Consider the following 17,574-nt stretch of genomic DNA (forward strand, 5'->3'; position numbering starts at 1 on the left):
TTTAATCTTCACTACAACCTCATGAGGTCAATCCCATTGTTATCTTCTTTTTACATGTGAGAAAAGTGCGGTACAGAGAGGTTAAGTGATATAGCTAGCAAGTGGAGCATGATTCTAACCCTGGCAGTGAGATTCTAAGGTTAGTGTTCCTAACCATTTTTCTATACTAGTAATACCTAATACACTGCATTGCAAGTTTCTGAGAATTGGCTGCCTCTTCTTCCAAGAGAAAATGTTCCTTAACAGACAAGACCTATACCCCCTGTACCTCCAGCACCTAGCACAGTACCTGGCACACAGGACATATTCAAGAAACGGTAGATAGAAGTGAACATGGTATAAATAGAAGATTATTCAAAGTTAATGTGGGCTGGTCGTCACTGGATCAGGTTTGACTAGCTTAATGTAGCTTAATGAGCTTGGCCATGAGTGAGACCAAGTTACCTTCTGGAAAAGTCCAGGAGAGGTTAGCTCTCTTGGTTTGAATGGAATGAATGACCTATTCTACTCTCTAAGGCATAAGAATGATATGGAAAAGACTATTCTAGAGGAAGACCAGGCCATACAGATCAGCTTTAGAATTGATCAGGACCTGGAGGAATCCTCTTGACTGGTGTAGACCATTCAAGCCAACCTTCATATACATTATTCCCACAATTAGGTCAGGACCGGATGCAGCCATTGAGACCAGGGAGACAAACAGTTCCCAGGCAGCATCTATCCTAGTGCCTTCTCCTCTAGGATGGAGAATGTGAAGGACAAAGTTGTTCTGGGATCTCCTAACCAGCAGCAGTGCAAAGGGGTGGCTTATAAGATGGTCACGTGAGGGAGAAGGCATTAGGATCCTTCCATAATATCCATGAACCCCTAACCAAATCTACCCCCTCATTTTATAAGTAATAATATTCTTGGAAAAAAGACAGTTGACATTTTCTCATTCTTATGCAAAGCAAAAATAAAAGCATCTATAGAAAAGTTCATATTTTTATTATCAAAAATGTCAATCTAAGTTTAAAAAAAAAAATTATGCTTTCCTGTAAGCTGCTTCAAGACAAGTCCTCTAAGTACCCACCCCAGCCCTGGCCATTATAGAAACTCCGGAGCTGCCACAGCTTCTGTCCCTCCCCCTCCCAAAGATGGTGTTTCTGACCTGTCTGCGCAGGAGTTGTACTTGACCATGCTCAGCATGGCAGCCATGATGAAGAACATCAGGATGGGGTCAAGGAGGATGTACTGAGACAGAGTGAGGCATCCTGTGTCTGCAAAACATAGCTCACTGGTCAAAAAGCAGAGTCAGAGTTGGGGCCCGCTGAGAACCAAACACCCCAGCAGTAGGAAACAGTCCCCTTTGCAAGTAAGCATTTGGGCAGTCATGGCTAGATGGGCCACTGGGTCATCAGAGTCATCAGGGTGGCAGAAGGTCACAGCTTTGGGGTATACTAAAAGCCCAGTGATGAGAAACAGTATCTCACACCAGCTCCAGGTCCTTGATCCAAGAAAGACCACGTCATGCACTGAGATAGAGCAGTCCTGAGACCAGGGCTCTTCCTCATTTCCATGATCAAAACAGGAGTTCTGCCACCCTGCTGATGTAGCCACAAACAACCTATACTGATAAGAGTCTTACCATTTTATATACTGTCTCTGTTGAGGGTTGATTCTCCATACAGCTGCCAGAGTGGTGGCGTTTTCTGTTTGTTTTGTTTTGTTTTTTAACTTAAATCTTATGTTTTGTCCCAGCTAAAACCCTCCAACGTCTTCCCACCTCATTTAGTGTGAAAAACTCCTCATGGTGGTCTCCAAGGCCTGCATGGTCTTTCCCCTGCCTATCTATCCAATCTTATCTCCCACCACTCTCAGCCTCACTCGTCCACTCTAGCTACATTGACCTTCTTGCTATTCCTTGAATCCACAGAGCACAGCCTTGAACCAGGACCACTGCACTTGTTCCCTCTGCCCGGAACACTCTTCCCACAGATCTCTGCATGGATTGATCCTTTGCTTCACTCAGGTCTCTGATCAAAACAACCTCCTCGGGGAGATCTTCACTGACCACCTTACCCCAAATAGTATGGCTTCTCATAACTCTATTGCTTACCCTGCTTTATTTTTTACATTGCACTTATTGCTTAAGATGCTATATTATAGACTTATTAATTTACTTGCTTATTTATTGTCAGAAACCCTGGTGGCATAGTGGTTAAGTGCTATGGCTGCTAACCAACAGGTTGGCAGCTTGAATCAACCAGGTGCTCCTTGGAAACTCTATGGCATAGCTCTACTCTGTCATATAGTGTTGTTAGGAGTCAGAATCGACTCAACGGCAATGGGTTTTTTTTCTTTTTTTTTGGTTATATATTGTCTGCCTCACTAGAAGGTAAGCTCCAATGACAGCAGAATGTCTCATCAGTTATGACGAGGCACAAGAAAGTGGCCTGGCACAGAGTAAGTACTAGATAAATAATTGTTGAATGAAAAATGAATAAATGACTGAATGAATGACTAACTGAGGAGGAAAATTAAAAACACAAAGAAAAACCCATCAGTCGTGTATCAAGAGGCCCTACAGTCTTATGAAATATCTATCAAAACAAAGCCAAAACCAACCCTAAAATACCCATCTAAATTGGTCTGGACTTTTTTAAATGGTAAGTTCCATGAGGTCATGAATTTACTTTCCTAAGAACAAGGCTAGCAACAGGATCAACTTCTACGGTCAACTGTCATTTATCCATATGAGGATTATCCACAGCAAATATTTACGTTGCCATTTTGCTATTCCCTGTCATCCAGCTACTTCTGGGGCATGTGCCCTTGCATTCAGTTGAAATGAGTTTAGCAAATGCAAACGAACCTTGATATTAGCCTAACAGTGCCAGAATTAGAATTCTAAACCTCCTTTAAACACACACAAAAATATATCTTATTATATATTCTGAATTCAAATATAGATAATTTGAAGATTATCTATTCCTTGGAATTACCCATGCCAACTCTCCCTTCCAATAATATAAAGGCTTGTTACATACAAAGATATATATGTATATATAGGTATTAGTGAATAACATGAGATTTGTATATATTTTACACAATTTTAAACTTAAAAAGAACTCAACCCATAGATATGAACCTTAAACATATTGATTTCCAGCTACATTAATAGGGTGGCAGTTAATTTCCCAAGAGACGTGGTATAAGACAACTTACCAAAGGTGAGGAGGGCAGCGGTGAGCAGCGCTGCCGGGAGAGACTTGGATAGCTCCAGCACAGTGAGGTAGGCAAAGGGAATCAGCCAGGAACCCAAGAATGCACAGAACTGGAGAAGAAAAAGAGGAGCAGTCAAATAACAGCTATGCTAAGCATCAGGGGTCTGCGTGACTTTAAGATAAAGGATCTTGACAACTTTGGCTACCTAAAATTATCTGAAATGTCTATAAATAAGAAAGAGGTGGTGTAACAGCGAAGAGGCAAATTGAGCAACACCTGTTTTCACTGAGCACCAACTTGTGCACCGATACGAAATCAACAAAATTCAGCAGGCACTGTCAATGTATAAATAAGATGCCAGGAAAGTGTGGGAGATGGCACAGTGGTTTCAAGTGGGGGACTCTAGAGTTGGCCTGCCCCGTCACTGCTAGCTGTGACCTTGAGAAAGTCACATCTCTGTATCTCAGCCTCTCCATCTGTACAATGTGAAAAATAGGAGTTCCTACCTCATAGGGTTTACTCTTTAGATTAAATGAAATAAAGTTTTATAAGCACATAGAAAGTGCTCAGTAAGTTGGCTTCTATATGAAGCTGTGGGTGCAAGCTGAGAAAGACCTCTCTGAAAGTGTCTCAGTAGTTTAGAGAATTCCAGTGTTATTTCTGCAATTTCTTTCCTGACTCTTTTCTTCAATGACACCAGAAAACTACTCTGTAACCCACAGGAAGAATTCTAATTTTGGTAAAAAGACTGCTTGACACTTCAGTATCTGGAAGGTTGTTTGATTTTTGGTTTTGTCTTTTTATCATCAGCCCTCTCTCCATCTGGAAGGGCAGTTCGAACTCACCCAGAGGCGCCTTGGAAGACAGGCCTGGCAATCTGCTTCTGAAAGGTCACAGCTTTGAAGACCCTATGAAGCAGTTCTACTCTGCACACATGGGGTTACCATGAGTTGGAATCCACTCGAGGGCAACTAACAACAACAACACTCCATCTACCACAATGCCTATCAAAAGTAAATAGGCCAAAAAAAAAAAGTAAATAGGGAAGCCCAGGGGAATGGAAATTCTCACATTCAGGTTGCCACATTTTGTCAAGCAGAAAACAATGTGTCTAGTGTGAAAGGGAATGAAGCTATTATATTTGGCCTTCTCAATTTTCATAGCAGGTCCACAGTGAATCTGGCCTGTATCTGATTATGTATGCCATGTGGTGCTCAACAGTCATTAGGAAGACACAGACTCACTGAAGAATGTGAACTTGAGGGCAGGGGACACTTCTTGTTTGATATGGCATGATATGACCATGCAAATCATCCAATGATTAGCCCAAATAAGCACACAGCCATTTATCTAAGCGCGATGAGGTCCTCAAGGCAAGGGGCTTTGTAAATGCAAACTGCTCTGAGAGCCCCATGTTCGAGGTCAGTTTCTACAGGCTTCATTTAGCTATAGGTACAGGCTCCTAGAGAGTTGGGTGTTTAGGCTTTGCCATGCTCCATCAAGGCTGGTGCCGGGAATCAGGGCACACAGGGACCAGGACAGATACATGGCCTTTCTTCAACCAGGCCAGAAAACCCCTTGTGTGTACCTGAAACCTTGATGGGGAAAGAAGAAGGAACCTCATGGCAGAAGTATGAGAATGCTGAAATCTTAAGAAAGGGCGCTAAGAGACAGGCAATACTCCAGCAGCTGTGGTCAGAGGAGGAATGTATAATTTGCCAATATGCTGAGACCAATGTCAAAGCTGCAGGAGACGCCTGGCTGCCTGGGTCCAGGCTGCTCTCCAACCTGAGGTCTGCCTCACGTGGGAAGGTTAACAGGTGGCAGCCAGGTATGCTTGCTCCTATCTACCTAATCTCTGTATTATTTACAGCTTCCCCTTTCTCTCTTCTCCACCCCAGTTCTCAATCTCTACACCATAGGATGTCAGTCCAATCATTCCCCCCACCCCCAAAGTCCCTTATCTACACCTGCCACCACTCCAGGGCTTCCACCTGTAACATTTCTGACTGAGTGTGGTCCCAGGGTTCAGTCTATATCAAGTCAGGAAGCCTTACTCCTCTCATTCCCATGTAGCTGTGATGTTCGTATTTGTCCCCAGGCTTCTGGAACAAAAAGGTACCATCATATCCACTCAGGTAGCCAGCAAGACCTATCAGCATCTGAGGAGAGGAGAACACACAAAAAGATAAGAGACCTTTGGGAGAACATTTATCTGTCCCCTAAACCTCCCTCCAGCTGCACCCACAGACACTGGCTTCCCTTGACAACTGCCCACAGAAAGAGTTGCCCATGTGACATTTCCTCCTGCAGCTGTTGTACAGCAAAGAATCTTTTGTTTACCAAACTCACTGCTGAAACAAATTCTCTCCGTGTTACGATCAAGTCCCTGGGAACAGTGCAGACTAAACACTTAGGAAGAGAAAAAATACAATCTGAAGGGCAAAGCAAAAAGGGGCTCCCTCATTCAGTCTTCTTGAATTTGCTGTGAAATAAAACACCACAGCTCCTAATGCAGGCCATGGGTAGAGACTGACAGAGGCTCTAATCCATGGGCCTCACCCAGCCCATTCCTGGGAGATTGGCCCACTGAAAGAAAAATGATGTTCCAAATCAGGATAAGGAGGGAGAAAAGTGACCAAGGAGCTGCACGTCAGGAATAGAGAGAAGGGAAGAAAGGACATAGAGGAATGCAGAAATGGATGCATTTCCCCAGAGGGGAAAGAGGAAAAAGTCCCAATGGAAAAACTGCTGAAAGGCCAGAGACTGGTTTCCCCTGTTTCCAATATTCCAAAGGCACTTCCCAAGCCAGAACAAATCAACTATAAACTGAGGCTGTGAGTCATGAGCCCTTGAAAACGTCTGAGAGAGTCAGTCTCTCCACTTCTATCTTTCCTTGGCTCTCAACGTTGTAAAACTCTCTTTTTCACACTTAAAAGCTGCTAGAGTATAAAAACTGCCAGCAAAGACCAACCATCTGTGACAAACCCAGGCTGCTCCAGCCTGACCTCTGTGCTCCAGTCAGCCTGTGTGGAGGGACAAACTCACTGGCTGTGTGTAGAAAAGCCCCCCCGCCCCCAGCAACACTGCTCATGAGGGCTTGGATTTGGACAATTAACCGGCTCACTTTTTTCTCTAAGTAGTTCCACACAGAGCCACTCTATGTAGTTTCAGGTCAAGGTACAGAAGTCAAAGTTTAGCAGTACAGGATTCCAAAGCTTTGGTTTGTTTTGTTGTTGTTTTTTAAAAAGAGAAATCTGAGGGACCAGAAGTTCATTTAATATAATAAAACCAATTTAATATAAATATAAGGTATTGAAAAGACAGGTCCATCAAAATACCTAGATGAACTAAAACTGACAAGGGATATCAGATGGATGCCCCTCCCTACAAGGGACCTCAGAGGACAAGCTCGCCTGGCTGCTTGGCTGGTCTAATGGAGGGAAGAAAAACTCAGGTGGTTTGAGTCTCAGCACCTCACACACTAGCTATCTGATCGTGGACAATATTTAATATCCCTGAGCTATACATGATAAAACCTTTCTTGCAAGACCAGACTTGCTGGTCTGACAGAGACTGGAGAAACCCCAAGAGTATGGCTCCCAGACATGCTTTTAACTCAGTACTGAAGTCACTCCCGAGGTTCACCTTTCAGCAAAGGTTAGACAGGTCTATGGGGCAAACAATAATACACATGAGGAACGTGCTTTGTAGTTCAACATGTATATGAAACTAAATGGGCACACGAGCCCAAAAGCAAAGACGAGAAGGCAGGAAGTGACAGGAAAACTGAAGAATGGAAACAGGGAACCCGGGGTGGAAAAGAAGAGAGTGCTGACACATCGCGGGGTTGACAACCAATGTCACAAAACAATTTGTGTATTAATTGTTTAATGAGAAACTAATTTGCTCTGTAAACTTTCACCTAAACCACACACACAAAAAAATCCTTCCTTGCAGGAGCTGTGAGGATTGGAGCAGATGCTATAAGTAAAACACCCAGCACTATGCCAGGCACTCAAAAACCAGTGCCTCTCATTTCCCTTAATGTTAAAAGTAGCCCTGAGCTAACTTCCTAACTAAACCATTCAAATCAATAAGAAAAAGTTGAAAAACCTATTAGAAAAATGGGCAAATTTAGAAAACAAACAGCTAATAAACATAGGAAAAAATGTTCAACCTAACTCAGAGACATGCAAATGAGTGATATACCACTTTTGCTCTCAAATTGGCAAAATGTTTAAAGTATGAGCATACCAGTGCTGGCAATGGTTGGGAAACAAGCACCCTCATACACAATCGGCGGGAGTATATACTGTTACACAAATTTTTCAAGGAAACTTGGCAATATCTAACACAATTTTAACCGTACATACCCTTTGACTCTTCAATTCAGCTGCTGGGAATCTTTCGAATATACCTGCACAACTTTGCAAAGATACATGTACTGTACAAGGATGTTCACAGCAATATCTTTGTAATGGCTAAAAACTGGAAACATAAATGCCCACCAACTAAAAAGGAGTAAAATAATTTATGGTACATCTACATACAGGTGGAGCCCTAGTGGTGCAGTGGCTAAAGCACTCGGCTGTGAACCAAAAGGTCAGTGGTTCGAACCCATCAGTTGCTCCACAGGATAAAGATGTGATAGCCTGCTTGTGTAAAGATTTACAGCCTTGCAAACCCTATGGGGCAGTTCTACTTTGTTCTATAGAGTTGCTGAGTTGGAATTGAGCTGACGGCAGTGGGTTTGGTTTTTTGGTTTTATATACAGGTAGTCCCCGACTTCTGACATATTCAGGTTATGACGAACTGCACTTAGGACTGTCCTTTTTTTTTTAATGACTTGTGTATTTTTTTATGTATGTATTAAAATACATCTGTAAGTTTATATGTAATGTTTCCAACTACCAAAGACAAATAAAGATCGGATTTATTACAAATACTGATAAAAAAAGGCAATAATGATAAAAAAAAAAAAAAGAGGTATTCAGCTTGAGTCACTGAAACAGAACCCCGCTTTAAGTAAGAGACTTCCTGTAATGGATTGAGCCAGTTGCCATCAGGTCAATTCCAACTCATGGCAACCCCATGTGTGTCAGAATAAAACTGTACTCCATAGAGTTTTCAATGGCTGATTTTTTTTTTTTCAGAAGTAGATCACCAGCCCTTTCTTCCAAGGCACCTCTGGGTAGACTCAAACTGCCAACCCTTTTGTTAGAAGCTGAGCACTTAACCATTTGCATCACCCAGGGCAAACAGAATGGAATAAAGCTTTATGTGTTGATGTGGAAAAATGTTAAGATAGATCATGTTTAAAATGTAAGCTGCTGAACAATCTTAGACTGATTCCATTTGTATTTGGATATACAAATGTGTACATATATATATACATGTATGTATATGTATAAATAACACATATGTGTACATATAATGTGTTAGTCATGTGCCCATATGTAAAAATATACAAACTTCTATGTGCATAAAAAATTCCTGAGAGGATATGTAAGAAACTATTAACAAAGGTGACTGATCATGGTTACCTTTGGGGAATAGAAATGTGGGGGAGGAAGCTTTTGACCTTTTATATCCTTCTGTATTGATCAATTTTTTTTATTATTTAAAAAAAAAGAAGCACCTACTTTTCTGGAGCGCCTGGGTACCTAGGGTTGGGAGCCAGGGTAAAGTGGCAGGCAGTGGCCTCAGCAGTGTGGGAGAACACTTCCTACATGCCACCTGGAGGGGCTTTTTGATTCTTTGGTTGGCCTGGCCTCAGAACCTATGAAGCTACTTGCTCTCTCACAGTTTTCCAACTTGCTATCATGCTCTTTCAACCGGGTAGAGCACAGAACCATCAGGAGATAAATTAGGGGGCAGATGGACCATACTTCCTGCGAGCAGCCTTAGAAAGAAGCCTCACATCTCTTCCTTCACACAAGAGGCCAGATGTGAGGAAGGAAAGGCTCAAGTAAATCAAACAAACCAGTCATATTTTCTACAAGTCCACACTGTGCTGAGCACTCGGAGAGTCCAAAAAAGGATGGGCTGTCCCCAGCTGAAAGACTGGGCTGGGTTTCCTATAAAAAAATCTCTTCTACCACAGGTCTGATTCCCAGGCAAGCCCAATGCAGTTTATTCAACATGTTCTGTTGCTTAATTCTATCATAATAAGAGATCTAGTCTGAGTTCTGGAACAAGGCAAGTTCACGAGGCAGTGTGGTGTAATGATTAAGAGAGCAGGCTCTAAGCCAGTCGGAACCTTGACTCTGCTACTTACTAGCTTTTTGACCTTTGGTAAAGTACTTATCCTCTCTGTGCTCCATGGGGATACAAAGGTGCCTACTTCATAGGTTGTCCTGAGGGTTACATGAGATAATGCACCTAAGGTGACTAAAGTACAGTAAGTATTCAGTTGCTCCTATTCTTATTGTTGTTATATTGTAAAGGAGACAGAAAGCACATAATCCTTTTCTGAGCTCAGATTTAATTTTAAAAATAAGCCACCTGCCCCACCTCCCTCTCTACCCCTCCCACCTACAGGGCCTTCTCCCTGGTCCCCACCCCATATTCTCATGCTCCCCTAAACACACCTGTCACAGATCACCCATCCCTGCCCCCGCCCCCCACCTTCATCTCCAAGTACTCCATGCTCCAAGATCACTTTCCAACTCCATCCCAGGCAAATTTCTGTCCCCTTTCTGCTCAAGTTCTAAGCCTCCAGTTAGGAAAAAAAGACCGGGTGATGCCAGGGCTAATCCATTAGCCTTCTCAGAGGGGTTTGTTTCTAAAAGAGTAAAATGAATTCTGTTTGGTGGAATTTCTAAATGTAAAAATGTAAGAGCAACTGGTCAAACAATACGTATACAAGGGGCAGGAAGGGGCAAAGGAGTTTAGCTCCCACGTAGATGATTAGCGAAGTTATTTCTGCTTTATGCAATGTATTCCTTCTCTCCATTTCTTTTCTTTCCTTTTTTAATTGACATATAATTCACATATTATAAAATTCGCCATTTTTGTGTACAATTCAGTGGCTCTAGTATATTCACAGAGTTCTGCAACCATCACCACTATCTAATTCCAGAATATTTTCATCACCCCATATCCCCTAGCCCCTGGCAACTACTAATCTATTTCCTATCTCTATGGATTTGCCTATTCTGGATATTTCATAGAAATGGAATTATACAATATGTGGTCTTTTGCATCTGGCTTCCTCCACTTAGCTGAATATTTTCAAAGTTCATCCATGCCGTAGAATGTAGCAATACTTCATTCCTTTTTATGGCTGAATAATATTCCACTGAATAGCTAAACCACATTTTGTTTACCCATTCTTCAGTTGATGGCCCTCTCTCCAGTTCTGAACCCAGACGGTCCCTAAAAACACCAAAGATTTTCCATAAAAGTAGTTGGTTTGGAATATCTTGGGAATTGTTTCTACAAGCCCAAGAATTAACTCCAAAGCTAAGACTTGGCTCCAATCCAGCTGACAGGGTTTGAGCCAGCCTCGCAGGTTGGAAAGCTGCTGTTACCACAATGCTCACCTTTCCCAGAGGTGGGTGCACATCAAAGAAAAAGGTGCGGTTGATATAGTAACTTCCCATTTTTCCGAAGTGAGTCTCATCCCAACTAAAGGAAAAACAGAGAAAGAAACGAGAATTTTTAATTGATCATAAAATTCAAATAAGCATGGTTAAAATTATAGTTAAAACCAAAGGCTATGAGTTTTAAGCCATTAATGAGGAAGTTTGGATTTAAAAAAAAAGCTGTTAATACAAGTGGTAAGACGTCAAGTTGCTCGTTTATTTTTATTTAGAGAGATAGAAAGGTTAGCACATATTTACCAAGCAGTTACCAAAAATTTAAGTTAAATCTATACTTCTTCTGTATCTCGAATTTCTATTTTAAAAGGGCAAAGAGCTTTCCTGTAATGTGGAAAGGTTTATATTAAGATTTTTCTTCCAAGTTAACCTCTAACTCTGAGATTATGCTTGTTATTAGAAACTACATTACTACATCGTTCGGATGTTGGCCCTAGAAAGATTGTAAACCATGATCGGTGCAGGAGTCTGATTTTGCTCATCAACCTTGTGATAATTTTCCTGCTAACTATGCTCTCACTGATCTTATTGTAATTAACTAACCAGTATATAAAAATTGAGGGCTTTCTTACTAAATTGGAAACATGTCTAAAACCTATCCTTGTTGCATAAGTTATTTTGTAAGTAAATAAGATGATAGGTTAGCTTTTAAACCCAATGCAAAATCTTGTTCTTCCACACAACCATATAAACTTTTCTTTACATACTTGTTGTTAGTTGCTGCCATCAAGTCGATTTCAACTCATGGTGAACCTATGCGAGAGAGGAGAACTGCTCCGTAAGGTTTTCAAGGCTGTGACCTTTTGAAAGCAAATCACCAGGCCTGTCTTCCAAGGCACGATGGGTGGGTTTGAACTGCCAACCTTTTGGCAAGTTGAGTGCTTAACTGTTCACGCCATATACAAGGGCTTTTAAGAAGGCCTGGCCATTTCTGTTTTTCAGTCTCCACCTATAGCTCAGAAGGTGCTTTCCAGTGATATCCATCCCCAGGTCAGCTTCCACAACCATTATGTACATACCACATAAGGGGCAAAACATGCTTTTCGCAAAAATGTAAGATTCTTGCATTTACTCAGTGATCCCAATAGATGGGCAGGAGAATAAATCTATTTCTATCTGTTATACACATTGCTTGACATCAGATGACAGCTAAGAATGGTGGCATGGTGATGTCAAAGAGAAATAACATCAAAGCAGTGTGACAATAGATTTACAGAAAGGAGAGAGAGGTCCAGCCCCAGCTCCACCACTTACTAACTGCATGACCTGGAAAAATTATTCATTCTCTCTGGACTTCTTTTCTCATCTACACAATGAAGACAATAATAGTATCTGCCATGCCCGCCCTCCCTCATCTGAGTTAGGGCTCACTCAGATAATACATGTGTAAGAACTCTGTAGACTGTAAAATACCACACATGCCAGGCATTATTTAAACTGGTCCAATAATTGTGTTTCATTTTGAAGTTTGCTTGGAAACATACTGACAAAGGGGCATGAGATTTTTACTCCAGAAGTTTTCCAAGTAAAAATAGTAGTAACATTCGCATTTCCTCTTAGCTTTTATTGCTTGTTTGTGTTGGAGGAGACAGTCCTCCACAGGTCTCTCCTGCTCCTACATGGCTTTCTGGGTATGCCAAGAATGTAAGGCCCTTTATGCGGACCATTTCTCAGAGTTATATTTGCAGCAAGCAACCTTGACGGAAGAGGTGATGTCTCTCCCTGGGACCAAGAGTAGGCTTGCTTACTGCTTGCTATAAAATAGTAGATTCCCCAAGCTCCATATTCCTCGTGTGGGATGTAATCCACTGCATGTACAGGCATCCATCTGGACCCCTGGCATCACATGGGACTTTGGGGGCAAGGGGAAATGATAACAACATGCTGATGCTCATCCTCTTGCTGAGCCATGAGAAAGAAAATTAAGTCTTTTGTCTCTGACCCAGGAATCCCACATCTTCTGCCAGCATCCATAAAACAGTAACAGGCTAACTTACTAGATTGCCAGTAGGGTGAAATAAAATCCCAGATCCTGACAGTTTTGGGATGCTGAGAGACATAGCTTTCTGTACGAGAAAACACAAGCGTCCCAATGGGCTGGGTTAGGGTATATGACAAGATTCCCCGGAATTCAGTAGCAAATGCTCTTGACCATGTTGGGGGGAAAGGGACTGTGGAGACTCCTACTGCACTACCTATTAATGAGGCTGAGCAGAGAGAGGTAGGATTGAAGCAAGCCATCTGTATGCTGCCTTAGTTACTGCTCACTCTCCTCTGGGTGGAAGGAGGAAGGGATGTAAGTGTGACAATGAGGCAGCAAGCCTGGCAGCCCCAGCCAAAAGGTAACATTGCTGCTGAATCAAGGAGTCTCCGAAGCTTAAATATGTGGTGTCAGCAATAAGGACCTTGCTATTCAATACAGAACTTTGGGTAAAATGAAAACACCGAAAGGCTGCCCACATGGCTCAAGTCAAAAGTGCTCTGCTTTCAACTTGAAAGATTAGATAGAATCCTAGAGGGCAGTGAGTTTATGTTAATGGGGAAGAACAACTCAGAAAATGAGGGTGAGAATGGTTGCACAACTCGAAGAATGTAATCAATGTCACTAAATTGAACATGTAGAAACTGTTGAATTGGTGTATGTTTTGCTGTGTATATTCTCAAAAACAACAAAATGTGCTTTGCTTTCTGGTGGAGCCCTGGTGACACAGTGGTTAAGAGCTTGGCTGTTAACCAAAAGGTCGGCAGTTCAAATCCACCAGCCGCTCCTTGGAGACCCTATGGAGCAGATCTACTCTGTCCTATAGGGTTGCTGTGAGTTGGAATCAACTAGATGGCAACCGGTTTGGTTTGGTTTGGTTTGGTTTTGCTTTTTGGCGTAGAGCCATTCTCTCCCTCCGTGTCCCATGACCCCTCCCCCTACCACAACCCCAGCTGCTTTAAAGAGTAAGATGATTAAAGGTGGGACCAAGGTCTCCCTGTCCCCAAAGGGGACATACATGCCCATCCTAGTATGCTGAGGAATGAGAGATGAAGGACCCAAACTCTTATGGCTCTGTTGCATACAGGTGCCCACATCTCTACCCTACCAGTCCTGTGGGAGTAGAATTTGCTAGGTGCAGGGGTGATCTAAGGTGCTAAGGACAGCAGGGCAAGCCACAGCAGTGTGTGCAGGGGCAGAAAGATAAGGGTCCTGAGCCCATGGCACTCATCAGACACCAGGACATACACTGGGGAGGAAGTGGTGCCAAGCCTAGCAAGCGGGTGAAGGCTAGCAAGCGGGTGAAGGAGAAAAAGAGCCTCTCCTGTGGCACGCCTACTAGACTTTATGGTTCAAGTCCCCATGGGCGGGGTGAGGGGGGGAGCACCCAAATTCAACCAACAGGGTTTCAGCCAAATTCCCATTGGGGAAGGGAAGCTAAAGTGATTTTATGGGTAGAGTCCTGGGGGCCACTTCAGTGACTTATTGTTGCGGCTTCTCTGCTGAATGTATAATTCATACCGATCCTGTAAGTGTCAGAGAGGATTATTCCGTTCAGGGACTGCTGCATGTAGAGATGTAACTCCTGTCCCTCCTGGGTGGTCCAGAAAAACAATATAAAAACCCCAGAAGAGAAAGGGAAATCACAGGCTTTAAAGACTTAAAGGCTGCTGGGGTACTGAGAGGCCATTCCTCAGGATAACATCATCATCTGCTTGACACAGGAACCAAGTACACTGTTTTTAAAAAGGCAGCTATTACCCTACTATGGAGCCCTGGTGGCACAGTGGTTAAAGTGCTCGGCTGCTAACTGAAAGATCGGTGTGAGCCTACCAGCTGCTCCGCAGGAGAAAGACATGGCAGTCTGAGTCCATAAAGATCACAGCCTTGGAAACCCTATGGGGGCAGTTCTACTCTGTCATACAGGGTAGCTATGAGTCAGAATCGACTCAGTGGCAACGGGTTTACTACCCTACTAAGGAGCCCTGGTGGCACAGTGGTTAAGTGCTCAGCTGCTAACCAAAAGGTCAGCATTTCAAACCCACCAGCCACTCCACGGAAGAAAGATTGGCAGTCTGCTTCCTTAAAGATTACAGCCTTGGAAACCCTATGTGGTAGTTCTGCTCTGTCCTATGGAGTTGCTATGAGTCGGAATCAACTCAATGGCAATGGGTAAAATTACCCGACTACTAAGTTTTTGTTGAAATTGAGCACCTGACCCAAGAAGGCCTTAGGACACACTAGACTAATATTCCCACTTTGGAGATGGTCAAATTAGACTCTATGGCTAACAAGGGAAGGGATCAGCAAGCCTCTCAGGGTTATGTTCATCAAGTGGAAATGTTATATTCAAGAGTGTAACCATCCTCGCCCTAGAAGTATCTTGGTTTTACAAGAAAAAGTGGCAGCTCCATCTTCTACTCCAACACCTAAAGCAAAACCACTGGCTCAATGGGGCCTCGACTGACAGAGCTTCCTCTAAATGCCTGTGCTTGGGTCAATGATGGTTTTTGCTGTTGTCAGCTGCCTTTGAATCAGCCTTCAATGCATGATGACCCTGTGCACAACAGAACAAAACAATGCCCAGTCCTGCACCATCCCGGTGATCAGCTGTGGAACAGACCATTGTGATTCATACGGTTTTCATTGTCTGATTTGTGGAAGTAAATTGCCAGGCCTTTCTTCCTAGTTTCCCTTAGTTTGGAAGCTCCACTGAAACCTGTTCAGCATCATAGCAGCATGCAAGCATCCAGCGACAGAAGGGTGGTGGCTATGCAAGAAGTGTGTCAGCTGGGAATTGAACCCAGGTCTACAGCATAGAAAGTGAGAATTCTACCATTGAACCACACTGAAGATGGTGTCTGATATTGTCAAGCACTGAAATGGCTCCTCAAAAATCAACTCAAAAAGATCTGAGTCTACTTCTACCTCTCCACCTCCTCCTGGCCCAGACACCTTAGTAAAGCAGGTTGGTCACCTAATGCAGTCATCCCCAGAAAAGGTTCATCTCTTGACTACCAACTGGGTACTAATCAGGATGAAAGGAGTGGGGAGTTAGATAAACATATTTTGAAATTTTGAGATTCTTCCCTGATCATTCCTGGGTGTGAAACCCCAGATCAGCCTGAGCGGGGGAAGGAGGTGATCAACAAGATTTCAACGTATTTCTAGTTCCGTCACCTGTATTGTATTTGTTGGACCGACATGGCCCTAGAGCATAAAAATAATAACTTAGTTGAGGACACTGCTTATAGGCCCCCCTACGGTGGTCTACATGGGCCAAGGTAGGAGACATAATAGGTCTCTTCAATTTTCTAAAAATGCCCTTGTCCCTCTCATACCTGACTCCTCCAGACAAAAAGATCTGGGTATTAACAGGGAGTGATTGGAAAAAAGGTGAAGTTATAGACAGTAGGGTGGACACACTGATTATTTGGCAGTAAAAGGAGAGCAGCAAATCCAGCACCTGGGGAGGGAACACCTTAGAACCGTAGAGGTACAAGGAGAAGGAAAACAATCAGTGCTCTCTTTGGCTCCTAAGCCCAGCACCACAGCCTAGCCAAAACAATCATACGGTCCTATGTCAAGTGGCAGCTGTAGCTGGCAATCTGACTTGCTGCTGAATTTGTCATCATGCTATGAAAACAGAAAAACTCACGTGGACATGGCTGGTCTTGAACTATTCTGATGTGCCAGAGGTTACCAATAGCAACTCTCAAACATAGACTCCCCACTCTCTCATGTGTGTACAAACACATATGCAGGCAGAACCTTGCTTCAATCTGACTGATATAAATTTTCACAGGCAAACACAGACCTGCCTTCTGGAACCCTTGTCACCTTCGCTGGACAGTCAAACCATCTCTCCTCCCGAAAATGAAGGCACTCGGTTAGGAATATCCCCCTCTGCTGATGCCTGAAAATCCTGAGGATTAAGAACTCAGGCTTGGGAAATTCTGTACTAAGGATTTCCAAATCTTGGAAAGTTCAAAGCAGCTTTTTTGAAAACCGCAATCTGAGTGCCAGGTGAGACACTTCAGCATGACCTGGAAGACATGAGGACTGACTGCTTCCCCCAGATCCTAAGAATGCCACTGCCACCCACCAGAGCAAAACGAGTCCTCGTGAAAGGCAACCGTTAAAAATCCTCAGTTTCCCCTCCACCGCAGCCCCCGCCCCAACTTCTGTCAATCCCGCCCCGCCCCCTCCGTGTCTGAGGCCAATCAGAGGGCGGCGTCCTTCCCTCCCGGTTGCCATGGTGCCTGCCAGTCCCGCCCGTCATTCACCAGATGTGCGGTGGCTCGTCCAGACGGTGGAAGCGGGTGGCGAAGGACAGCAGCGTCACCACGGCCAGCAAGCCCCACTCGCCGGCTGTCTCGAAGGGCCGCGAGCCCTGAGCAGGCCGTTTGGGGCTTCGCGCTGCATCCTCAGCGGCCACGTCTGGGCCCACGGCCCAGACAGCCTGGGGCCCACAGCGACCCCGCCGGGCGCGCAGCTCGGACCCTGCCAGGCTTCTGCCCATTACGGGCGGCATCCTTCCCCTCCTCAGGATAACCCTCCGGCCCGTTGGCAGGATTGGTCTTGTCAGCCGCCCCGCCAAGAAGTCACAAAAGGGCAGCGCGGGGTGACCCGGGAAATGTAGTTCTCTCCTCCGGCAGCGGAGCGCTGAGCCCCGGGCTCTGGGCTGGGCGGGAAGCGTGGTCTCCGCTCCGGCTGCTAAGAGGCGGCTAGTGGCGCACAGCATGACGGGACTGGTAGGACCAGGGAAGACAGGGCAGGAGA

General features: G+C 44.0%; 1 protein-coding gene across 1 annotated transcript in view; it reads right to left on the reverse strand.

The window, feature by feature from the left end:
* POMT2 (protein O-mannosyltransferase 2) overlaps positions 1–17,523 on the reverse strand; it is a 43,997-nt gene extending 26,474 nt beyond the window's left edge. Inside the window, exons 1-5 of the mRNA XM_004371071.2 lie at positions 17,079–17,523; positions 10,755–10,839; positions 5,265–5,369; positions 3,208–3,316; positions 1,151–1,259 (exon numbers count right to left, since the gene is read on the reverse strand). Of these exons, the coding sequence (XP_004371128.2) occupies positions 1,151–1,259; positions 3,208–3,316; positions 5,265–5,369; positions 10,755–10,839; positions 17,079–17,326 (656 nt within the window). The 5' untranslated portion in view covers positions 17,327–17,523. The remainder of the gene's footprint in view (positions 1–1,150; positions 1,260–3,207; positions 3,317–5,264; positions 5,370–10,754; positions 10,840–17,078) is intronic.
* Positions 17,524–17,574: the final 51 nt, after the last annotated feature.

This window comes from Trichechus manatus, unplaced genomic scaffold (assembly GCF_000243295.1).
Source record: "Trichechus manatus latirostris isolate Lorelei unplaced genomic scaffold, TriManLat1.0 scaffold00010, whole genome shotgun sequence".
In the NCBI taxonomy this organism is placed as follows: Eukaryota; Metazoa; Chordata; class Mammalia; order Sirenia; family Trichechidae; genus Trichechus; species Trichechus manatus.